Source organism: Malurus melanocephalus, unplaced genomic scaffold (assembly GCF_030028575.1).
Source record: "Malurus melanocephalus ecotype Western Australia unplaced genomic scaffold, MMel_1.1 scaffold_574, whole genome shotgun sequence".
In the NCBI taxonomy this organism is placed as follows: Eukaryota; Metazoa; Chordata; class Aves; order Passeriformes; family Maluridae; genus Malurus; species Malurus melanocephalus.
The window spans coordinates 403,611-419,582 of record NW_026623806.1 but is presented as its reverse complement, the minus strand read 5'-3'; the positions used below and the strand labels follow the sequence as shown (position 1 = coordinate 419,582).

General features: G+C 58.5%; 1 protein-coding gene across 1 annotated transcript in view; it reads right to left on the bottom strand.

Moving 5' to 3' along the window:
• Window positions 1-51: 51 nt before the first annotated feature.
• The window catches only part of DSCAML1 (DS cell adhesion molecule like 1), a gene marked incomplete at its 3' end in the record, with an annotated part of 22,482 nt that continues 6,561 nt past the window's right edge, over window positions 52-15,972 (bottom strand). The window contains exons 5-26 of the mRNA XM_057382532.1: window positions 15,022-15,300; window positions 14,709-14,828; window positions 14,411-14,587; window positions 9,964-10,163; window positions 9,614-9,710; window positions 9,373-9,501; window positions 8,819-8,986; window positions 8,593-8,663; window positions 7,495-7,735; window positions 6,491-6,637; window positions 6,260-6,415; window positions 5,603-5,742; window positions 4,285-4,438; window positions 4,001-4,118; window positions 3,720-3,883; window positions 3,434-3,532; window positions 1,591-1,779; window positions 1,215-1,502; window positions 938-1,093; window positions 788-818; window positions 337-455; window positions 52-204 (exon numbers count right to left, since the gene is read on the bottom strand). Of these exons, the coding sequence (XP_057238515.1) occupies window positions 52-204; window positions 337-455; window positions 788-818; window positions 938-1,093; window positions 1,215-1,502; window positions 1,591-1,779; window positions 3,434-3,532; window positions 3,720-3,883; window positions 4,001-4,118; window positions 4,285-4,438; window positions 5,603-5,742; window positions 6,260-6,415; window positions 6,491-6,637; window positions 7,495-7,735; window positions 8,593-8,663; window positions 8,819-8,986; window positions 9,373-9,501; window positions 9,614-9,710; window positions 9,964-10,163; window positions 14,411-14,587; window positions 14,709-14,828; window positions 15,022-15,300 (3,396 nt within the window). The remainder of the gene's footprint in view (window positions 205-336; window positions 456-787; window positions 819-937; window positions 1,094-1,214; window positions 1,503-1,590; window positions 1,780-3,433; window positions 3,533-3,719; window positions 3,884-4,000; window positions 4,119-4,284; window positions 4,439-5,602; window positions 5,743-6,259; window positions 6,416-6,490; window positions 6,638-7,494; window positions 7,736-8,592; window positions 8,664-8,818; window positions 8,987-9,372; window positions 9,502-9,613; window positions 9,711-9,963; window positions 10,164-14,410; window positions 14,588-14,708; window positions 14,829-15,021; window positions 15,301-15,972) is intronic.

The following is a 15,972-nucleotide window of genomic DNA, read 5'->3' as shown; positions in this document are numbered from 1 at the left end:
GGCCGGTTCTGGGGACAGCCTCCCCCACCCCTGCCCTGTGTGTACACTCACTGGTGCCGGGGCGGATGTCGGACATGTCGATGAGGGGCCCCGTGTTCTGGATCAGGGCTGGGTGATGCAGAGAGACGCCCGTGCAGAAGCTCTGGGGGTTCACGGCCTGGCTGAACTCCGTGTCGGTCACCGGGATGGTGGCTTTGTCATCCCCTGTGGGAGGAAGCTGCAGCTCAGGCCTCTCTCTGCCCAGGCGATGTGGGCACCTGCTGGCCCACACTCGGCCCATCCATGGCACCCCAGCACTGCAGGGCAGGAGGAGATGGGAGCTTGGGCTGTGCTTACCCAACTGCTTGATGCCTTCCTTGTCCTCGATGAGGAGCTGAACCCGCGGGATGTCGATGTGCAGGCGGGGGCCCTGCGGGGGTCCCTTCACCGGCGTGTCAAAGCTGCGGTTATTCTTGCTGTGAGTGAGAGGGGACGCAGACCCGCCCATTACCGGACAGAGCCCCGGCGTCTCCAGCCGGGGAAGGGCTGGGGATTGCCACCAGCCAGCCCACCCGGGGCTCAGCTCTGCCCAGGCAAGCTCCAGTGTGGGTGCTGGCACCCTCGGGCAGGCAGGAGCAGCTGCTGTGCTGCAGAGGCACTGCCACAACATTCACAAGTGGGAGTCCCAGAAGTTCTGAGACTGAGTGAGGGCTGCACCGGGGCTTGAAAGCCACCAGGACCACCCCCAGCACCAACCATTCCCCTGCCTGCCCACCCAGACACAGACACAGGCAGATACGAGACTCACCTGATCAGCATTTCTGCCAAACTCTTCGCATCTGTATAGGAGACACAAAAACCAAGGAATTTTATTTTAGGGAGTTGTTTAGGGCACAACGACACAGCCCAGGAACAAAATCTGGGGTCCCATGTGCTGTGCCTCTGAATCCCATCTCACCTCGAAGCCTCTTCAGCCGCTTCTCCTTCCTCTTCTTGCGGATGATGAAGAGCAGGGCCACTCCCAGCGTGGCCAGGATCACGGGGCAGGCGATGGTGAACAACTTCTTCACGTCATCACTTTCCCCTTGGGCAGACTTGATCGGGGGGATGGTGCCTAGGGCAGAGCATGGCACTCAGCACCCTGGGCTCCCCAGTTTGGTGTCATTTGCCCCCTGGTTTGGTGTCATTTGCCCCCTGGTTTGGTGTCATTTGCCCACCCCGTGTCCCCCACTCACTGCCGTCGTAGTCCAGCGTGGCGAACTGCGTGGTCTCGTTGCCGCAGCCGGCGCTGTTGCAGGCCTTCATGCGCAGCTCGTACCAGGTGGCCTCGCGCAGCTCGGTCAGGAACACCTCGCTGGAGCTGTTGGTGCGAAGGCTCTGCCACACCCAGTTGCCTTTGGGCCGGTACTCCAGCACGATGGCGGTGATGGGGCAGCCCCCGCTGCTCCAGCCCTGCAGGTTCAGCCGGGCGTGCGTGGAGTTGATGTGCGTGAAGAGGTGCTGGTCCTTGCTGAAGGAGGGCTCTGCGGGACAGGGGCTGTCAGGAGGGTGGGGAGGGGACAGCGGTGTCCCCAGCGGGGCAGGGGCAGGGTCAGGGCGGGCCGGGCTCACCTCTGCCGTGGGTTTTGGCCTCGATGATCTCGCTGATGCGGCCGGCGCCCACGCTGTTCTTGGCCGCCAGCTTCACCTTGTACCAGGTGCCGCACTTGAGGCTCTCCAGCTTGAAGGAGCGCTCCGAGGAGCTGATGAACACATCCTTCCACTCCTCGCTGTTGTCCACCGAGTACTGGAGCACGAAGCCTGCGGGGTGAGGAGGGGGATGGGTGGGCACATGGGGGAGGGGAAGGGCTGTGGCTGGCACAAAGCTGTGCCCAAGCCCAACGCAGCCTTACTCCACCAATTCCTGCCTTACTCCACCAATTCCTGCCTTACTCCACCAATTCCTGCCTTACTCCACCAATTCCTGCCTTACTCCACCAATTCCTGCCTTACTCCACGCTCACGAGTGGTGGTGGTGTAAACTGCCTGCTCTGCCCACCACACACACCCAGGCAGGAGCCACAAACAAGAGCAGCGTGGGCACCCCTACAGAGCCCCCTGGTCACCCCTGGCCTGCCCCCAGCGCTCCCAGGACGGCCCCACTGCCCATTCCCACACGCTGTGATTGACTGGTGCGAGGCTATAAAGGGAAAGCCGGAATTAAGCAGCTCCCTCGGGAGGCTGCAGGGAAGTTGCTTCTGTCATTGCACACCGCCTCCTCTCCCGTGATGAGGAGTATTAGGAAGCACACTGTGTCCTAGATGAGCAAACCTGTTACGCTGCCGTCAACAAAGCGCCTGGAGACGGCTGCTCCGAGCTCCCGGGAGGGACACAGGGACACAGGGACAGCCCCGAGGGCATCGGGGCATCCCAGGGCAGCACATCCCCACTGCCCCGGCCGTGCTGACCAAAAACCGAGAGGTTTGGCTATTTTTGCAGGATATGTAGCCAATTCTCCAATAAAAATAGCAGGGAAGAGTAGGCTTCCTGCCTTGCTGTGTGCATAATGAGCTGCACAATGCAGGGCTGGCAGGACCACCTCCAGTGCCAACACCACCCAGGTACCACCGTGGTGATTCCAGAGTGTTCACACCAAGGATTTCTGTCAACACCCAGCCCCAGCTTGGGAAAAGCAGTGGGGATGTTTTTCACACCTTCCCAGTGCCAAGGATTCCCTGTGGACCTTCCCAAGGCCATGGGCACGTGGTTCCCAGCAGTGCCAACACCAGCCCCGACACCCCCACACCACCCACCCCGGTGCCTGCCACTGCTTATTTATTTATTTTGTACATGCGGCGTGTTTTTAATATTTCTAATCCAATTATAACCAAATTTATCAACAGAGTCCGCTGGAGTGAAAGGCTGCTGGCTGGGGAGATTTGCTTGTAATTACTTTCATGCTTTTAATTAATTGTAAGCGAGGTCTCCTTCCTCGCTCCCCGCTCCCCCCTCCACACGCAGCTGTTTCAACGTATAATTCATGAGATGAATCAGAGCAGAAAGGAGACTTGGGAAAGCTGGGATGCTCCTGGAGCCCTCCCAAAGCCCCCAGCCTGTCAGGGATGCGGGACAATTCCTGCTCTGGTGGGTTCAGAGTGGCACCAAGGCCAGGAGACACGGAGCAGCACTGGGGCTGGCCCTGGCCACCAGCACCCAATGATGTGCCACTCATCAGCTACCTCAGTCCCTGCAGCTTGTCCAAAAAACCTCACAAGCCCCTCTTTAGGGCTGGCAGCCCCTGCTAAGAGCTCAGAGGCATCAACCTTACTCTGAAGCATTTCTGAGGCAGTTTGGAGAGGGAAAAACTGAGGTGCAGAGTGAAAAATGCGGCACAGTGTGCCTGGAAATATGTTCTATGAGAATGGAACCAGTCATGGTTCTGGAATGAGTGTCCCATCACTCACAGCAGCCCTACCTCGGATGGAGCTGCCCCCATTGTCCCCAGGGATCCAGGCCAGCGTGATGGACGATGCCGAGGTCTTGGACACAGTCAGGCGGGGCTGGTCCGGGGGCACTAGGGAGGAGGGAAAGCTCATGAGCACCCCACACATGCTCACACACCCCAAATTGTGCCCCCAAAATGCCAGTGAGACCCCTCACTCATGCCTGGACTGGCACAAGCCTGCGAGGACAGACCCGGGCACCAGTCAGCGGGGATGGAGCGTGTCCAGGCAGGGCACACACAGAGGTGGAGCCCTCACCTTGCACCAGCAGGTTGATGATGATGGTGTCAAAGCCCCAGGTGTTGGTGGCAGTGCAGGTGTAGTAACCCGAGTCCTCGGCTTTCACCGAGCGCAGCACCAGCGTCCCGTTGGCCTGGATCAGGCGGTGGCCGTCCACTGTCACCGGGATGGCAGAGTCCTCGCTGCTGGCAGAAGGGCCACRTGAGCCGTGTGTGACACAGCCAGGGCCACATGAGCYGTGTGTGACACAGCCAGGGCCACGCAGCTGGCACCAGCCCCTGGCACAGCCCCCTCCATACCTGTCCTTGGTCCATTTGATGGCAGGGACCGGCTCCCCGACGGAATTGCACGGCAGCCTCACGTCCTTCATCCACGGCGTGGTGACGGTGCCTCCGAAGGAGATGATCTTGGCGGGGGCTGGGGGACAAGGAGGAGGTCAGCCTGGGGCGGGGGCTCATGCACAGACCCTCCAAGGTGTGAGCAGACCCCGCGCTGCCCCTCCCTGCCCTGGGGTCACCCCGCCGCTGCTTCCCGTGGCGCAGGACACAGCAGAGGACGTGTCCCCCAGGCTGGCAGCCCGTACCTTTGCTCGCAGGCTCGATGGTGACCTTCTCGCTGATGTTGCCGCGGCCGGCGGAGGTGACGGCGGCCACCCAGAGCAGGTACTGCTGCCCCCGGTTCAGGTGGGCGATGCGGTAGAACAGCTGGTCTGGGCTGGTCTCGTACTCGCTGGGGGCCTGCGGGGAGCGACACGGCGGAGGTGAAGCCTCGGTGAGACCCTCAGCGCATCACCCGGAGCTCAGCCCCACACCCTGCTCCGGTTTATCCTGCTCAGCTCTCCGCGCATCGCTCAGTGCCGCCCAGAGCCAGCTGGTGTCGTGATTCCTCCAGGGAGCCGGGCTGCAGCCCGAGGAACAGATGGCTGCACCGTCGTGGCTTCTTCCCGGCAAAGGACGTTTGCCTGGCACATGCCAAGCTGCAGCGGGGCCAGCCCGGAGGCGACCCCAGCCGGGCTGGCCCGAACCCTCTGCGGTCACAGCGAGAGGACGAGGGGTCCCCAAAACCACGTGGGATCACTCCTGCATCACTGACAGCGACTGCCCCAGCCCTGCGGTGGCCCTGGGGACAGGGCTGGCTTGTACTGGGGCCAGTCCCCATCGCACCGGGGCAAGTCACCCTGCCCCGAGCACGCCACGAGGGGAAGGAATGGCTGGCGCTGCACCCGACTGTGCCACCGCGGCAGCACCGGGCACGGATGGGGCTCCACGACCCCCGTGGCACAGGGTGGGTGCATTTAAAGCTGACCACTCATGCATTCACCATCGCACACACGTGTCCTTACAGGGACATGGATGTGAGTGTACCCCAAAGCAGACACACCTATATGAATATTGTATAGTATACATAATTTTTTTTTTTTTACCCAAATGACAGTTTTGACAAGATGCCAAGAAAACAATATCGGATCCCAGCGGTTTTACCAGTTGCTTTGATGAAAAGATTATGTTGCCCTGGAAACCAGAGGCTCAGATAGTGAAATGAGTTTGAGAAGGAGCTTTTGATAAGCACTAGTCTGCAGACCTCCCATCAACCTCTCCCTCACCAAGGAGGGATGGGGCCAGGTTGGATTTTTACTCATTTTCCGTCAGCTGCTGGCATGTTTCCCCCTCTGGAGCAAGCGCTGAGCAGGGCAGATGCCAAGGGATGGGAACAGAGAGATGATGGGACCATTCCCTGCTGCAGTGCCCATGGATGCCCTTGGACAATTCCGCAGTGCACCCCAAGAGCTCTCTGCTGCTGCTGCTGCTGCCTGGCATCAGCTCTCCCTCCCGTTCCTGCTTGGCCCGCTCAGCATTCCCTGGCACACTGTGGTGATTTCCAGCCCCATTCCCATCACGTACCGGCTGCCCCGAGCCGGGGCTGGAGCAGAAGATGGTGTATTTGCGAATGATGCCGTTGGGCTTGGCTGGTGGCAGCCAGGACACCACCACGCTGCTGGCAGAGGATGGCACCGCCTTGATCCCGGCTGGGGGACCTGGAACTGAGGAGGGAGAGCGTGGCTGAGCTGGTACCGGGAGATGTGACAGCAAGGTGGGAGATGTGACAGCATCCTGCTGTGGGGCTGGCATCCCAGCCACACCCTGGGCAGCAGCTGCTGGTGTCACAGCACAGGCAGGGACACGTCTGCCTCTCCACGGGTGGCTCCGCTCCCCGTGTGAGCTGGAGGCAGGAGGGTTAATTGCAGCCCAAGCTCTGGTTTAGAAATCATGATTGGCTTTTAATGGCCATCTCCTTAATCTGTCAGCCGTACCCTGCCCAGCTGCGCCTCCCTCCCAGCATCTGGCGCTTCCTAGGACACAGGCCCAGGGATGCTCTGCTAGAGAGCTAATGGCATTAAAGTAGGGCAGGCGGGGTGTAAATATTTAAATATCCGCACTTAAGGAAAAGAAAAAAAGGGAAAGGGAAATGCCCTGCCCGTGGCTGTACACGGGGGGTTTCCCCTGTGCCCTGGCAGCCGCTGCAGCCCTCGGGCACGAGAGAGTGGCAGTGCCACTTACTGTCCTCCTTGGTCTGGATGTAGAGCACGCTGCTGCGGACGCCGTCCCCCGCCTGCGTGTAGGCCAGCACCTGCACGCTGTAGTTGGTGAACTTCTCCATGCCCCGCAGCTCCACTCGCTCCCGCGTGGTTGTGATGTTCTGCATCTCGCCCCACTCTGCAGGAACACGCCCTGTCAGCCCCCGTGGCACCCCCGGGTCCCCTGTGTCACCCGCTCCCCACCAGCGCTCACCTCCGTCCATGTAGAGGGACCAGAAGATGACCCGGTAGCCCTTGAGCACCCCGTTGAGGGTGCTGCGAGGGGGCTCCGACCACGAGATCACGGCCACGTCCGAGGTGATGGAGATGGCCCGCACGTTCTCGGGGGGCTGGCTGGGCACTGGGCAGGGCACACAGAGGAGGACAATCAGCAGGAGGATGGAGATGCCAGGCTGAAGGAGCCGTGTGCCACGCACCCACACGGACCCCACTGCGCTGCTGGATCCCACAACCAGTGCTCTGCCTCCAGCATCCTTTCCTTCTCCTGGCCCAGCGAGGTGGATGTGAACCCTGCACTGGTGGTGACAGGGAGGATGCTTCCCAGCGAGGGGAGAGTGGGAGAGCTGGCTGGATGCGAGGTAATTAGATCCCATTGCCCCGCAAGAGGTAACTCTAATTTTTATGAGCATTTAAATGATAATACATCACCGTAACGATCCTCTTTGAAAATGATTATTGTTTCATATTACTTAGGTGCAAAAATATAAGCACCATGTAATTAGGGACAGAGTATAATAAACTAATACAGATAGTCCGTTTGAACGAAATGAAGGTAATATAATTATGGAAAAGACACTATTGCTAAAACAGGGGCCTTTGAATACCCCGGGAGGAGTGCTAATGCAGCCAGGAAACGATCGCGGTTTGACAGGCTAACGAGAGCCTTAATTAAGTATGAAAAACTGCTGAGCAAACGCACTGCAAAACTTTTTCCTCATTGTTTTTAAAACGACTGAGGCCACCAGTGAGTGTGCCCCAGATGGAAATTTGCCTGGTACTTCCACAGTGCCAAAATCCACCGTGAACCCTTTAACGGTGCCACAAACCCGGTGCCATGGGAATCCCGATACCCCTGTGCTCCTGGGGGCGGGGAGGGCGCACAGAGCCACCACCCCAGACCTGCCTGGGATGGCCAGGGAGTGACTGAGGGTCCCCAGGCGGGACCTGGCCCTGGTTTTGTCACTGGGCCACCCTTACCATCCTCCAGCGTGGTGGCGTTGATCTCGCTGGACGAGGGCCCAGTGCCCGCGCGGTTGAACGCCTGCACCACCACCCCGTACTGCGCAAACTTCTTCAGGTTGTCCAGCGTGTAGACCTCGCTGTCCCCCGTGGCCTTCATCTCCACGATGCTGTACTGCCCGTTGCTGCCCGGGCTGTTCTCCCGGTAGCCAATCTGGTAGCCACGGATCACCCCGTTCTGCAGCTCCTTCTTTGGGGCCTGARGGAYGATGAGGGCASGRTGGAGCGAYGCCACAAGGGTGGGAGGATCATAGGGCTCTTGGTGCCCCAACCACCTCTCCCCAATGGCTTTTCTCAAGTCTTTCAAGTTGTTTTCCCTCCCCACTTTTCACAGAGTGGCAAAATAGTGATAAAAAAGGTCCTGTGGGTCCTCAGAGCAACCAGAGAGGAAAGTGCTGCCTGGACAGCACCAGTCCCCAACAGGAGCAGGAGAAGCCCCAAGTCTGGCAGCCTGAGATTGAGATCAATCTTAACAATATTTCTCTGAAGCATTAAGAAATCAATAGGGTTGATTGCAAATTTATGTTACAATGCCAGGGCGATCCATCTTGCTGAAATACTCCTAAAACGAAGTGACTTATCTTTCAAGTGAATCTTACTTTTCATTAATCTGTTTTTCAGTGCTTAAGGGGAGGGGGGGGGAGAAGCTGGAACCCTAAATTTATTGACTTAGCAGTTCATTCCCAAGTCCTAACTTTATAATCAATTYTATTTTTCATTAGGCAGCTTTGGAAAAATAAATCCGATTCTAAGTTTTATTGATCTCTGCTCAAACCACTTTGCAACCCAGCACCTCAGTTTTTACATATTTATCCTCTCAGCCCGATGTTCCCCCACAGACACCCTATGAGATAATGAGGTTGTTATAAAACATGATTGATAAGRGTGTGATGAGGTGAGCTGCATGCCCACCCTCCAGGTTTTCCTTTTTCCTGGGGAATCCTTCCTGACTTTTGTGACATTGATGACATGCTTGGTGTCAGGACAAGCTGGGACAGCATTTGGCCAAGCCCCCATGGCCAGGGAAAGCCCACACACCCTCTGGGCCTTGCTCACCTTCCAGGTGACCTGGATGCTCTGGGATGTGATCGGCTGCAAGGTGACATCCATCGGAGGGCCATCAGGAGCTGTGGGGAAACAARACAGCACATTGAGAAGGTTCAGGAGCTCCTCAGCAGGAAAACCCCTGGTTTTAGGAGAGCTGTACCTCAGGCAGCCTCCCCCAGGCTGCAGCCCCGTGTTCCCCCTGCCCAGCACCCGCAGAGGGAGCGGGGAGCAGCACCTGCTTCCTCGGTGCTGATGGTGAGCTCCTTGCTGGGCTCGCTGCGCCCGATCTTGTTGAAGGAGTACATGCGGATGCTGTACACGGAGGCGGGGTGCAGGTCCACGATGTTGGCCTGGTTGATGGTCGGGGAGATGTTGCGTGTGGACTGCTTAAAATCCCAGGAATCTGGAAGAGCGGAGGAGAGCGACAGGAGGGTCAGCACCCGAATCCCATCCCGGGCCCGCAGTGCCGAGGGGGCTGTGCYCAGGCAGGTGAGGTCCCCAGGCACCTCCAGCTTTTGCACCCCTGGAGAGGTGCTGCTTCCCTCTCTCGCTGTTGTGCATCGGGGTTCGACTTTCTGCAAATATTGTCTCTTTTAATATTCCCTTTCAAATGCTCCCATCCAACCGAAATTACCATATTTCATTAATGCCGCTCTCTCCTTTCTTCATCAAAGGAAACGGGATGCAGAATATTCCCCTGGAGGCACCCGTGGGGCAGTCCCTCACCTGCCTGGGCAGGCCAGCCCCCAGCCCGCTGTGGCACAGGGAGGGGACATCACTGTCACCTACCTGACTTGTTCTTGTACTCGATATCGAACCCGGTGATGATGCTGTTGCCATCRAAGCGCTGCGTCCATCGCAAATTCATACTCCGGGCTTTCACCTCGCGGATCTCCAGCTCCGGCGGGTCAGGGGGCTCTTGGGGACACGCAGGCAGGTTAGGGACACTGTCAGGGGAGCCCCCCAGGAGCAGGGGGACCCTCTCAGTGAGGCTTTGCACTGCAGGGCTCACACATGGGGKATGGAGTACCTTGGACAGTGAGCTGGATCAAACCTCTGTCCTCGCCGTAGGAGTTGATGGCGTGACAGGAGAAGAAGACCGAGTCCCCACGGTCGGCTGGCTTCAGCTGCCAACATTCCAGGGAGAGGAGCCAATTCAGACTGAGCCACCCTGAGCACTGTCCCCTGCCTTCCCCTGCCATCACTGCCCAGAGCTGCAATCCTCACCACGGGACTCCAAACACCCCAACCCTGCTGGGCTCAGCTTTGCCATTCCCTGTGACACCCACTGGGGACCACCCGTCCTCTCCCTGCACCCCACAGTGCCACCTTCCTCCCTCCAATACCCAGCCAGACCCCCACAGGACCCCCAGGCCTCACCTTGAGGGTGGAGATGACCTCGTCGCCGTTGTCCTTGGTGGTGATGGCGTAGCGCATGTTGCGGTCGGGGTCGATGACCGTGTCCCCCTTCTCCCAGCGGATGATGATGGGCCGCTCGCCCCGCGCCGTGCAGTTCAGCTCCTTGGTCTGGCCCTTGATGGCGATGGTGGTGTTGGGGTGGGAGGTGATCATGGCCGGGACTGTGGGAGGCAAAGGGTCACCCGTGTGCCCGGGGGGACGGGCGGGTGGCACCTGTGGCTGCCCGGCCCCGCAGAGCCCGCGGACCCACCGAGGACACGGCGCATGCGGCTCTCACCGCGCAGCCCCAAGCGGAACCGTCTCGCTGCATTATACAGCTCAGGATCATAAAATAATGAAGCAGATAAATTTTATAATGCATAGCATTACACCGGGGTAGACAATAAAACGTGAAAGACAAATAACCAAGTGCACACTATAATGAAGAGAAAGCCTCCAGTCTGAGACGTGCGGGTATGAATTATTGACTAAGGTTTTACACTCCCGAGGATGAGAGGAAGAATGTTTTCCATCACGGATTTGCATAATTCACTCGTATAAACCTGGGCAGAATACAGAGCGTGATTTCCCATCAGCAAGGCCGCCTTTGCATTGCAGACATTAAGGATGATTTTTTCCCACAGCCACCCCAATATGCAAACGGGGACAGTGGGGACACCCTGTGCTTTGGTCACCAGCTGGCTGGGGTGCAGAACCCAGAGGTGCTGGAGCAGTGGGTGCAGCACAGATGGGGATGGCTGGTCTAAGCCTTGAGGATGCTGTGCTGATCCCTGGCCTGGCTTTTCCCTGCTCCACAAACCAARCCCTGGTGCCACCCCGGTGCCATGCAGTGAGCTGGCTGTGGCAGGCACAGGAGGTGCAGGCTGGGGGACTCAGGGCAGGCTGGGTAAGCAGAAAAAAATGTAATGCATAAACAAACAGCAGTGCTGAGTCCTGCAGTAATGTATGATAATGACAATCCGCAAAGGCAACACACACTGTTCTAATGGGACACAAGAGGCTCTAATGAGCTACGACTCCTCGGCTTTCTGTGGCAATGTAATTCAATTAACAGCRAAGGAAACCTTTCCTCCGGAGCTGCTGGTGTTGGAGGGGTGCAGGACAGTGTGGTGCCCAGCCTGGTGCCCGTGTGACAATCCTGCCCCGAGGGGAGCACGGCCACCCCCGAGCTGGCAGGGGAGGGCAAAGGGCAAGGATGTTGTGGCCTGGGGCACCAAAGGTTACAAGGAACAGCACAAGGCTTCTCTGAACTCTGCCCTGTGCCATGCCCAGCTCCTGCCCCTGCTCTGGCACTGGGGCAGGGTCAGGGATACACCGGGACAGAGGCAGCCCTGGGGAGGACTGTCCCAGCCCCAGCACCCCAGSAGGGTGAGGACAGAGCACAGGGACAGCCGGGGCCTCTGGCACCTGTCCCAAAGCCCAGCTGGCTGCACAGCACAGCAAAGGGCACASACAGCTGGGTCAGGGGCTCTGCATCCATCCTCGCCTCCTGCCAGACCCACTGCCCCCAGTTCCTGCCATAGAAACCATCAAGGGRCCACTCTGCAGGGTGGGATGTCCCCCCTGGGATGTCACCCCTGCACTCAGCCCCCATTTAGGCTGCAGGAGGGTGCAGCACAGAGGCTGTGTGGCCGTCAGGGGCTGTTCCTGCCCCTCAGGGCTTCAGCAGCCTTGGCTACACCGGCCCCTTCCCAGCCAGCAGGGCCCCGGGAGAGGAGCTCGTTTCAGGCTCTGCTTCGCTGAAATGCACTTATTGATGTTTGATTAAAAGCAGCTCCTTGGATGTAAACATATCAACTTCTCTCAATTGCCAGGGTCCCAAGGGAGCTGCACGTAGTCCAGAGCAGGAAAAGAGCACAACAAACCCCATGAAAGGCCCAAGCAGCTGTGAGGATAGCACAGATCGGGGCATGGGTGCCCAACACCTGCCCTGGAGCAGCTCTGCAGCTTGCAGAGAGACCACAAAGCTTGGGACTGGTTGCAGGAATCTCCAAGAGTGGCTGGGGGCTGCTTCTGACCTCTCTGTGATCCCTTCCTGGGTGCAGGGACATCAATAACGTGGCATCAGCCACAASTCAAGCAGCACTCTGGGAACACAGGTTTCCTTCGAGGAAAGGCACCTTCTGTGCCCATGCATCCTCCCAGGGCTCAGCCCACCCAGCCATCCTCTCCTGGTGCCCACAGCCTTGTTAACAAGGCCCTAGGCAGAGCTGGCCCCGCTGGCTGGGCAGAGATAAGCCTGGCAACAAAGGGAGCTGACAGCCAGCAGCACAATCCACCGTCCCACACCCGGCTGGGGCACGATCCGCTGCGCAGAGCGCCGGTGACAACTGAATGAGAACAGTGACAAGGGTGACAAGGGCTGTGCCTGCCTCCCTCGCCCCCCTCTTTCTTGTTTGGAGCTGGCTCTGTGATGTTAATTTGATTGCACCCGTCTCAGCTTCCTTTCTACACTGATTAGCTGAGTTTCACCTGAAGCATGAGATTAATTCAAATTGCATGGAAGCAATCAGTTATGCTCGTGCCGTGTGGCAGCGAACTTCCAAACAGGGCTGTGCCACGACCACAGGCAGAGACCCCTGTCCCTTTCCCTGTCCGGACCCCTGGCACCGAGGGGCTGGCACGGAGCAGGCAGAGGAGCCCCCTCCCCAATWCCCGGGGTGCTGCCACTCRGYACAGCCAKCAGGACCCCCGGGGATGTGACTGTCCCCACCCCGCACGCTCTCGACACCCGAGCAGGTGTGCAGCCATGTGCTAAATGGCATTTACCACGCGCTGCTGGGCCCCTCACCTGCGCCAGCCCAGCCTGCTGTCCCCCCGGGCACTGCTCGGATATTCCAGCTCTCCCCACCACACCTGGCTGGATGCTGGTGACTTCCTCCCCAAGGAAGAAGGACAGGGTGCCATGGTGCGGGAACCCAGGGACAGGAAAGGCGCACCCCAGGGTGACATTCCCCAAGCAAATCTGGTGGCTTTCCTCAGCCACTCCCTGACAAAGCAGTGTCCAGCTCCTCCTGGCTCTGCCAAGTCCAGGGTGGCACACACTGTCCAGTGTCTTACCTGGCTGTGCCACCTTGAGCCCTCACTGTGGTATCAGAGCAGGGGACRTGTGACACGAGCCGGCTGTGGCACTCCCCTCTCCCTGCTGACCGCCAACACGCTTTGTTTGGGCTCTGATTAACTCTCATTTACCTCAGTCCGCAGTGGCCTGACTTTCAGGGAAAGCCAGCGCTGATCTCCCTTTAATTGGGCTGACATTTCACTAAACAAACAAAAACCCCAAAATGAAACAAAACAAAGAGCCCATCTAACGCTTAATTGGCTGTGGCGCTTCGTCTACCTATTCATCCAAACCTTTTCAAAGGCGGCGAGGGCTCCGGGAGATGCAAAAGCKCTCGCCTAATAAGGTTATGTGCTATTCAAGTCAGCAAGCAACCTGTCCTGGGATGCAATTACAGCAGATCGCAGGGACACGGCACCGGTTCGGGCTCCCSCACTTGGCACGCTCACTCGGGATTAATCGCCTCGACTTTGTACCTGCACCTCATTGAAGTGCCTTGTTTGAAGTCGCTGGGTTTGATTTATCAGTCGGAGGGATAAATTAAACAGCTGACAGGGAGGGGAACGGGGACCTGGGAAGGGAGAGGGTGGGTGGGGAGGGGAGAAGCCCCTGAGAGGTGCCMATGTCAGGAGAGAAAGATTTGGGCTGGGCAGGGTGGTGAGCAGAGAGGGCTGCACGTCTCCTCTGCCCGCGGCATCCTGGGTGGACAAACAGGGCGTGGTGGCTCTCGTGGCTTCCCTCTGGCACAGAGTGCTCTCTGCCTCATCCCTGGCACGGTCAGGGCAAAGTTTAGTCCTTCAGATCCCAATCCTGACCCCAGCCCTTCCTCCAGACACACAAGAGCGAACGTGATGGGGCTGGACTCCTTTCACCACTCCTTTTGGAGGTTTGAATGCTCCCGGCAGCAACGAGCCCAATAAATAACGCGGCGCTGGCAATTATACATTCTGCTGATAGCAACGGGAGAGCAATCCAATAACACACGCAGTTCAAACACGGTGTCTAACAACACTTCCCAGCCCATCCCTGTCAAAGCAGCCCAGCTATTTCCTTTCCTCCTGCATGATGTAGATTGATTGCTTGGTTTTATTAAAGACAAAGTGTGTTTAATAGCAAAAGGGAAGCGGGTCYCTGGAGGGGAGGAATCAATGCCCTCCCGTGCCCTGCGCATCGATCGTGGGGGTGCACGGAGCTGAGGCCGGAGCGCGCCTGGAACCTTCAGAACAGGGAAGGAGGCTCTATCACAGCAAGCCCCCCGTGCCTGCCTCTGCCCCTGTGTCACCCCTGTGGCTGTGACACGTCCCTGTCCCCATGGCGATGCCCCACGGCGCAGCCCCGGGTGCTTACTCTTGACGGTGAGGAACATGGACTTGCTGATGTCCGTGCCCACGCCGTTGCTGGCCTGGCACAGGTAGTAGCCGATGTCCTCCTCCAGCACGTGGCGGATGAGCAGGGAGCTGTTGGGCAGGATCTGGATGCGGCCCGTCAGGGGGATGGGGTGGTACTGCTGGGGGTTCCCACTTCCTAGAGGGGGACACAGAAACACAAGAGTTCAGCRAGGCAGAGGAGTGCCCTTGAGGCTCAGAACTGGCAGGGTTGTACCCAAGGGATGCTCTCCCCCTACACTGCCGTGACCCATCCCTACCTTTAGCATGCTTCCACATGACTTTCGGAGGGGGATACCCATCAACAGAGCAGTTCAGCACCCCRGCTTTTCCATAAATGCCATCTTGGTTGTTGGGTTGGACCACAAAACGAGGAGGCACTGAGGAGTTGGGGAGAAAAGATGGTCACTGTAGGAAAATCCCAATCAGATCCCTACAGCTCCCCTCTGTCTGTGGGCACGGGGGTGCCCTGGCTCAGCCCTGCTCCTCACCCTTCCCAATTCCATCTGCTCCCCACCATACTGCTCTCCCTCCCTCCCTGCCCACCCAGCCCGGGCCATCCCCCGGGCTCACCCCGCACAATGAGCTGCCGCTCGCGGCTGACGGTGGCAGCGTCGTTGCTGGCGATGCAGGTGTAGTTGCCGTTGTGCTTGAGGGASACGCTGGAGATCTGCAGGGAGCTCATGAACTCCTTGCTCTCGATGGTGACCCCAGAGCCGGACAGGATGACGTGGCCRTCCTTCCTCCAGGTGATGTGGATGGGCATGTCCCCGGAGGAGACCACGCAGGGGATGTAGAGGAGCTGCCCGATGGAGGCCGGYGGGAACTCGAAGGGCTGGATCAGCGGAGGGACTGAGAGGGGAGAGGCAGAGAATGCTGGAGTGCCCATCCCAGGAAAGCCTTCCTGCRCTGGGGCTGGGGGGAAATACTGTCCAGATGCAGCCCAGAAATTAAGGCAGGTTTTTGACTGCACCAGGAACAAGGCAGAGGTGTCATCAAGCAGAGAACAACGGGAAGATTTCCCCCAACCAGCAGGGCCACCCTGCTGAGAGCAGGCTGGAGAAACGCTGACCCTGCTCTGGGAAAAGCCCTGGCTGCCCCCAGCACGTGCCACCCGAAATTCCACCTCAGCATTTATCCACTCCCAGAAAAGCCATTATTAGATGGATGCTTTTCTTAAAGGCGCTGGATTCAGAACCAGCCATTATCTTTCTGATAACTTAATTAGGCAACCGCAGCATCTCTGGCAATGTGGGAGGGGGAAGAAAGCGGAGAGAGGGAGACAATTAGCTTAACAAGGCTCAGCACCTGGAAGATGAGATCCTCGTTCTGCAGTCTCCATAATTAAATTAGCAGGCTGCCAATTGTCCCTTCGGCAGTGGGGAGCTGCCCTCTCCTGCAGGCACGGGGGCAGCTCCCCGTACCCCACACACCTCTCTGCACTCCCATATTTCCCCGTGTCCATCCCATTGCTCAGCTCTTGGCACTGCTGCCTGGTCCAGAGACAGCAAGAGGGGCTGTCAC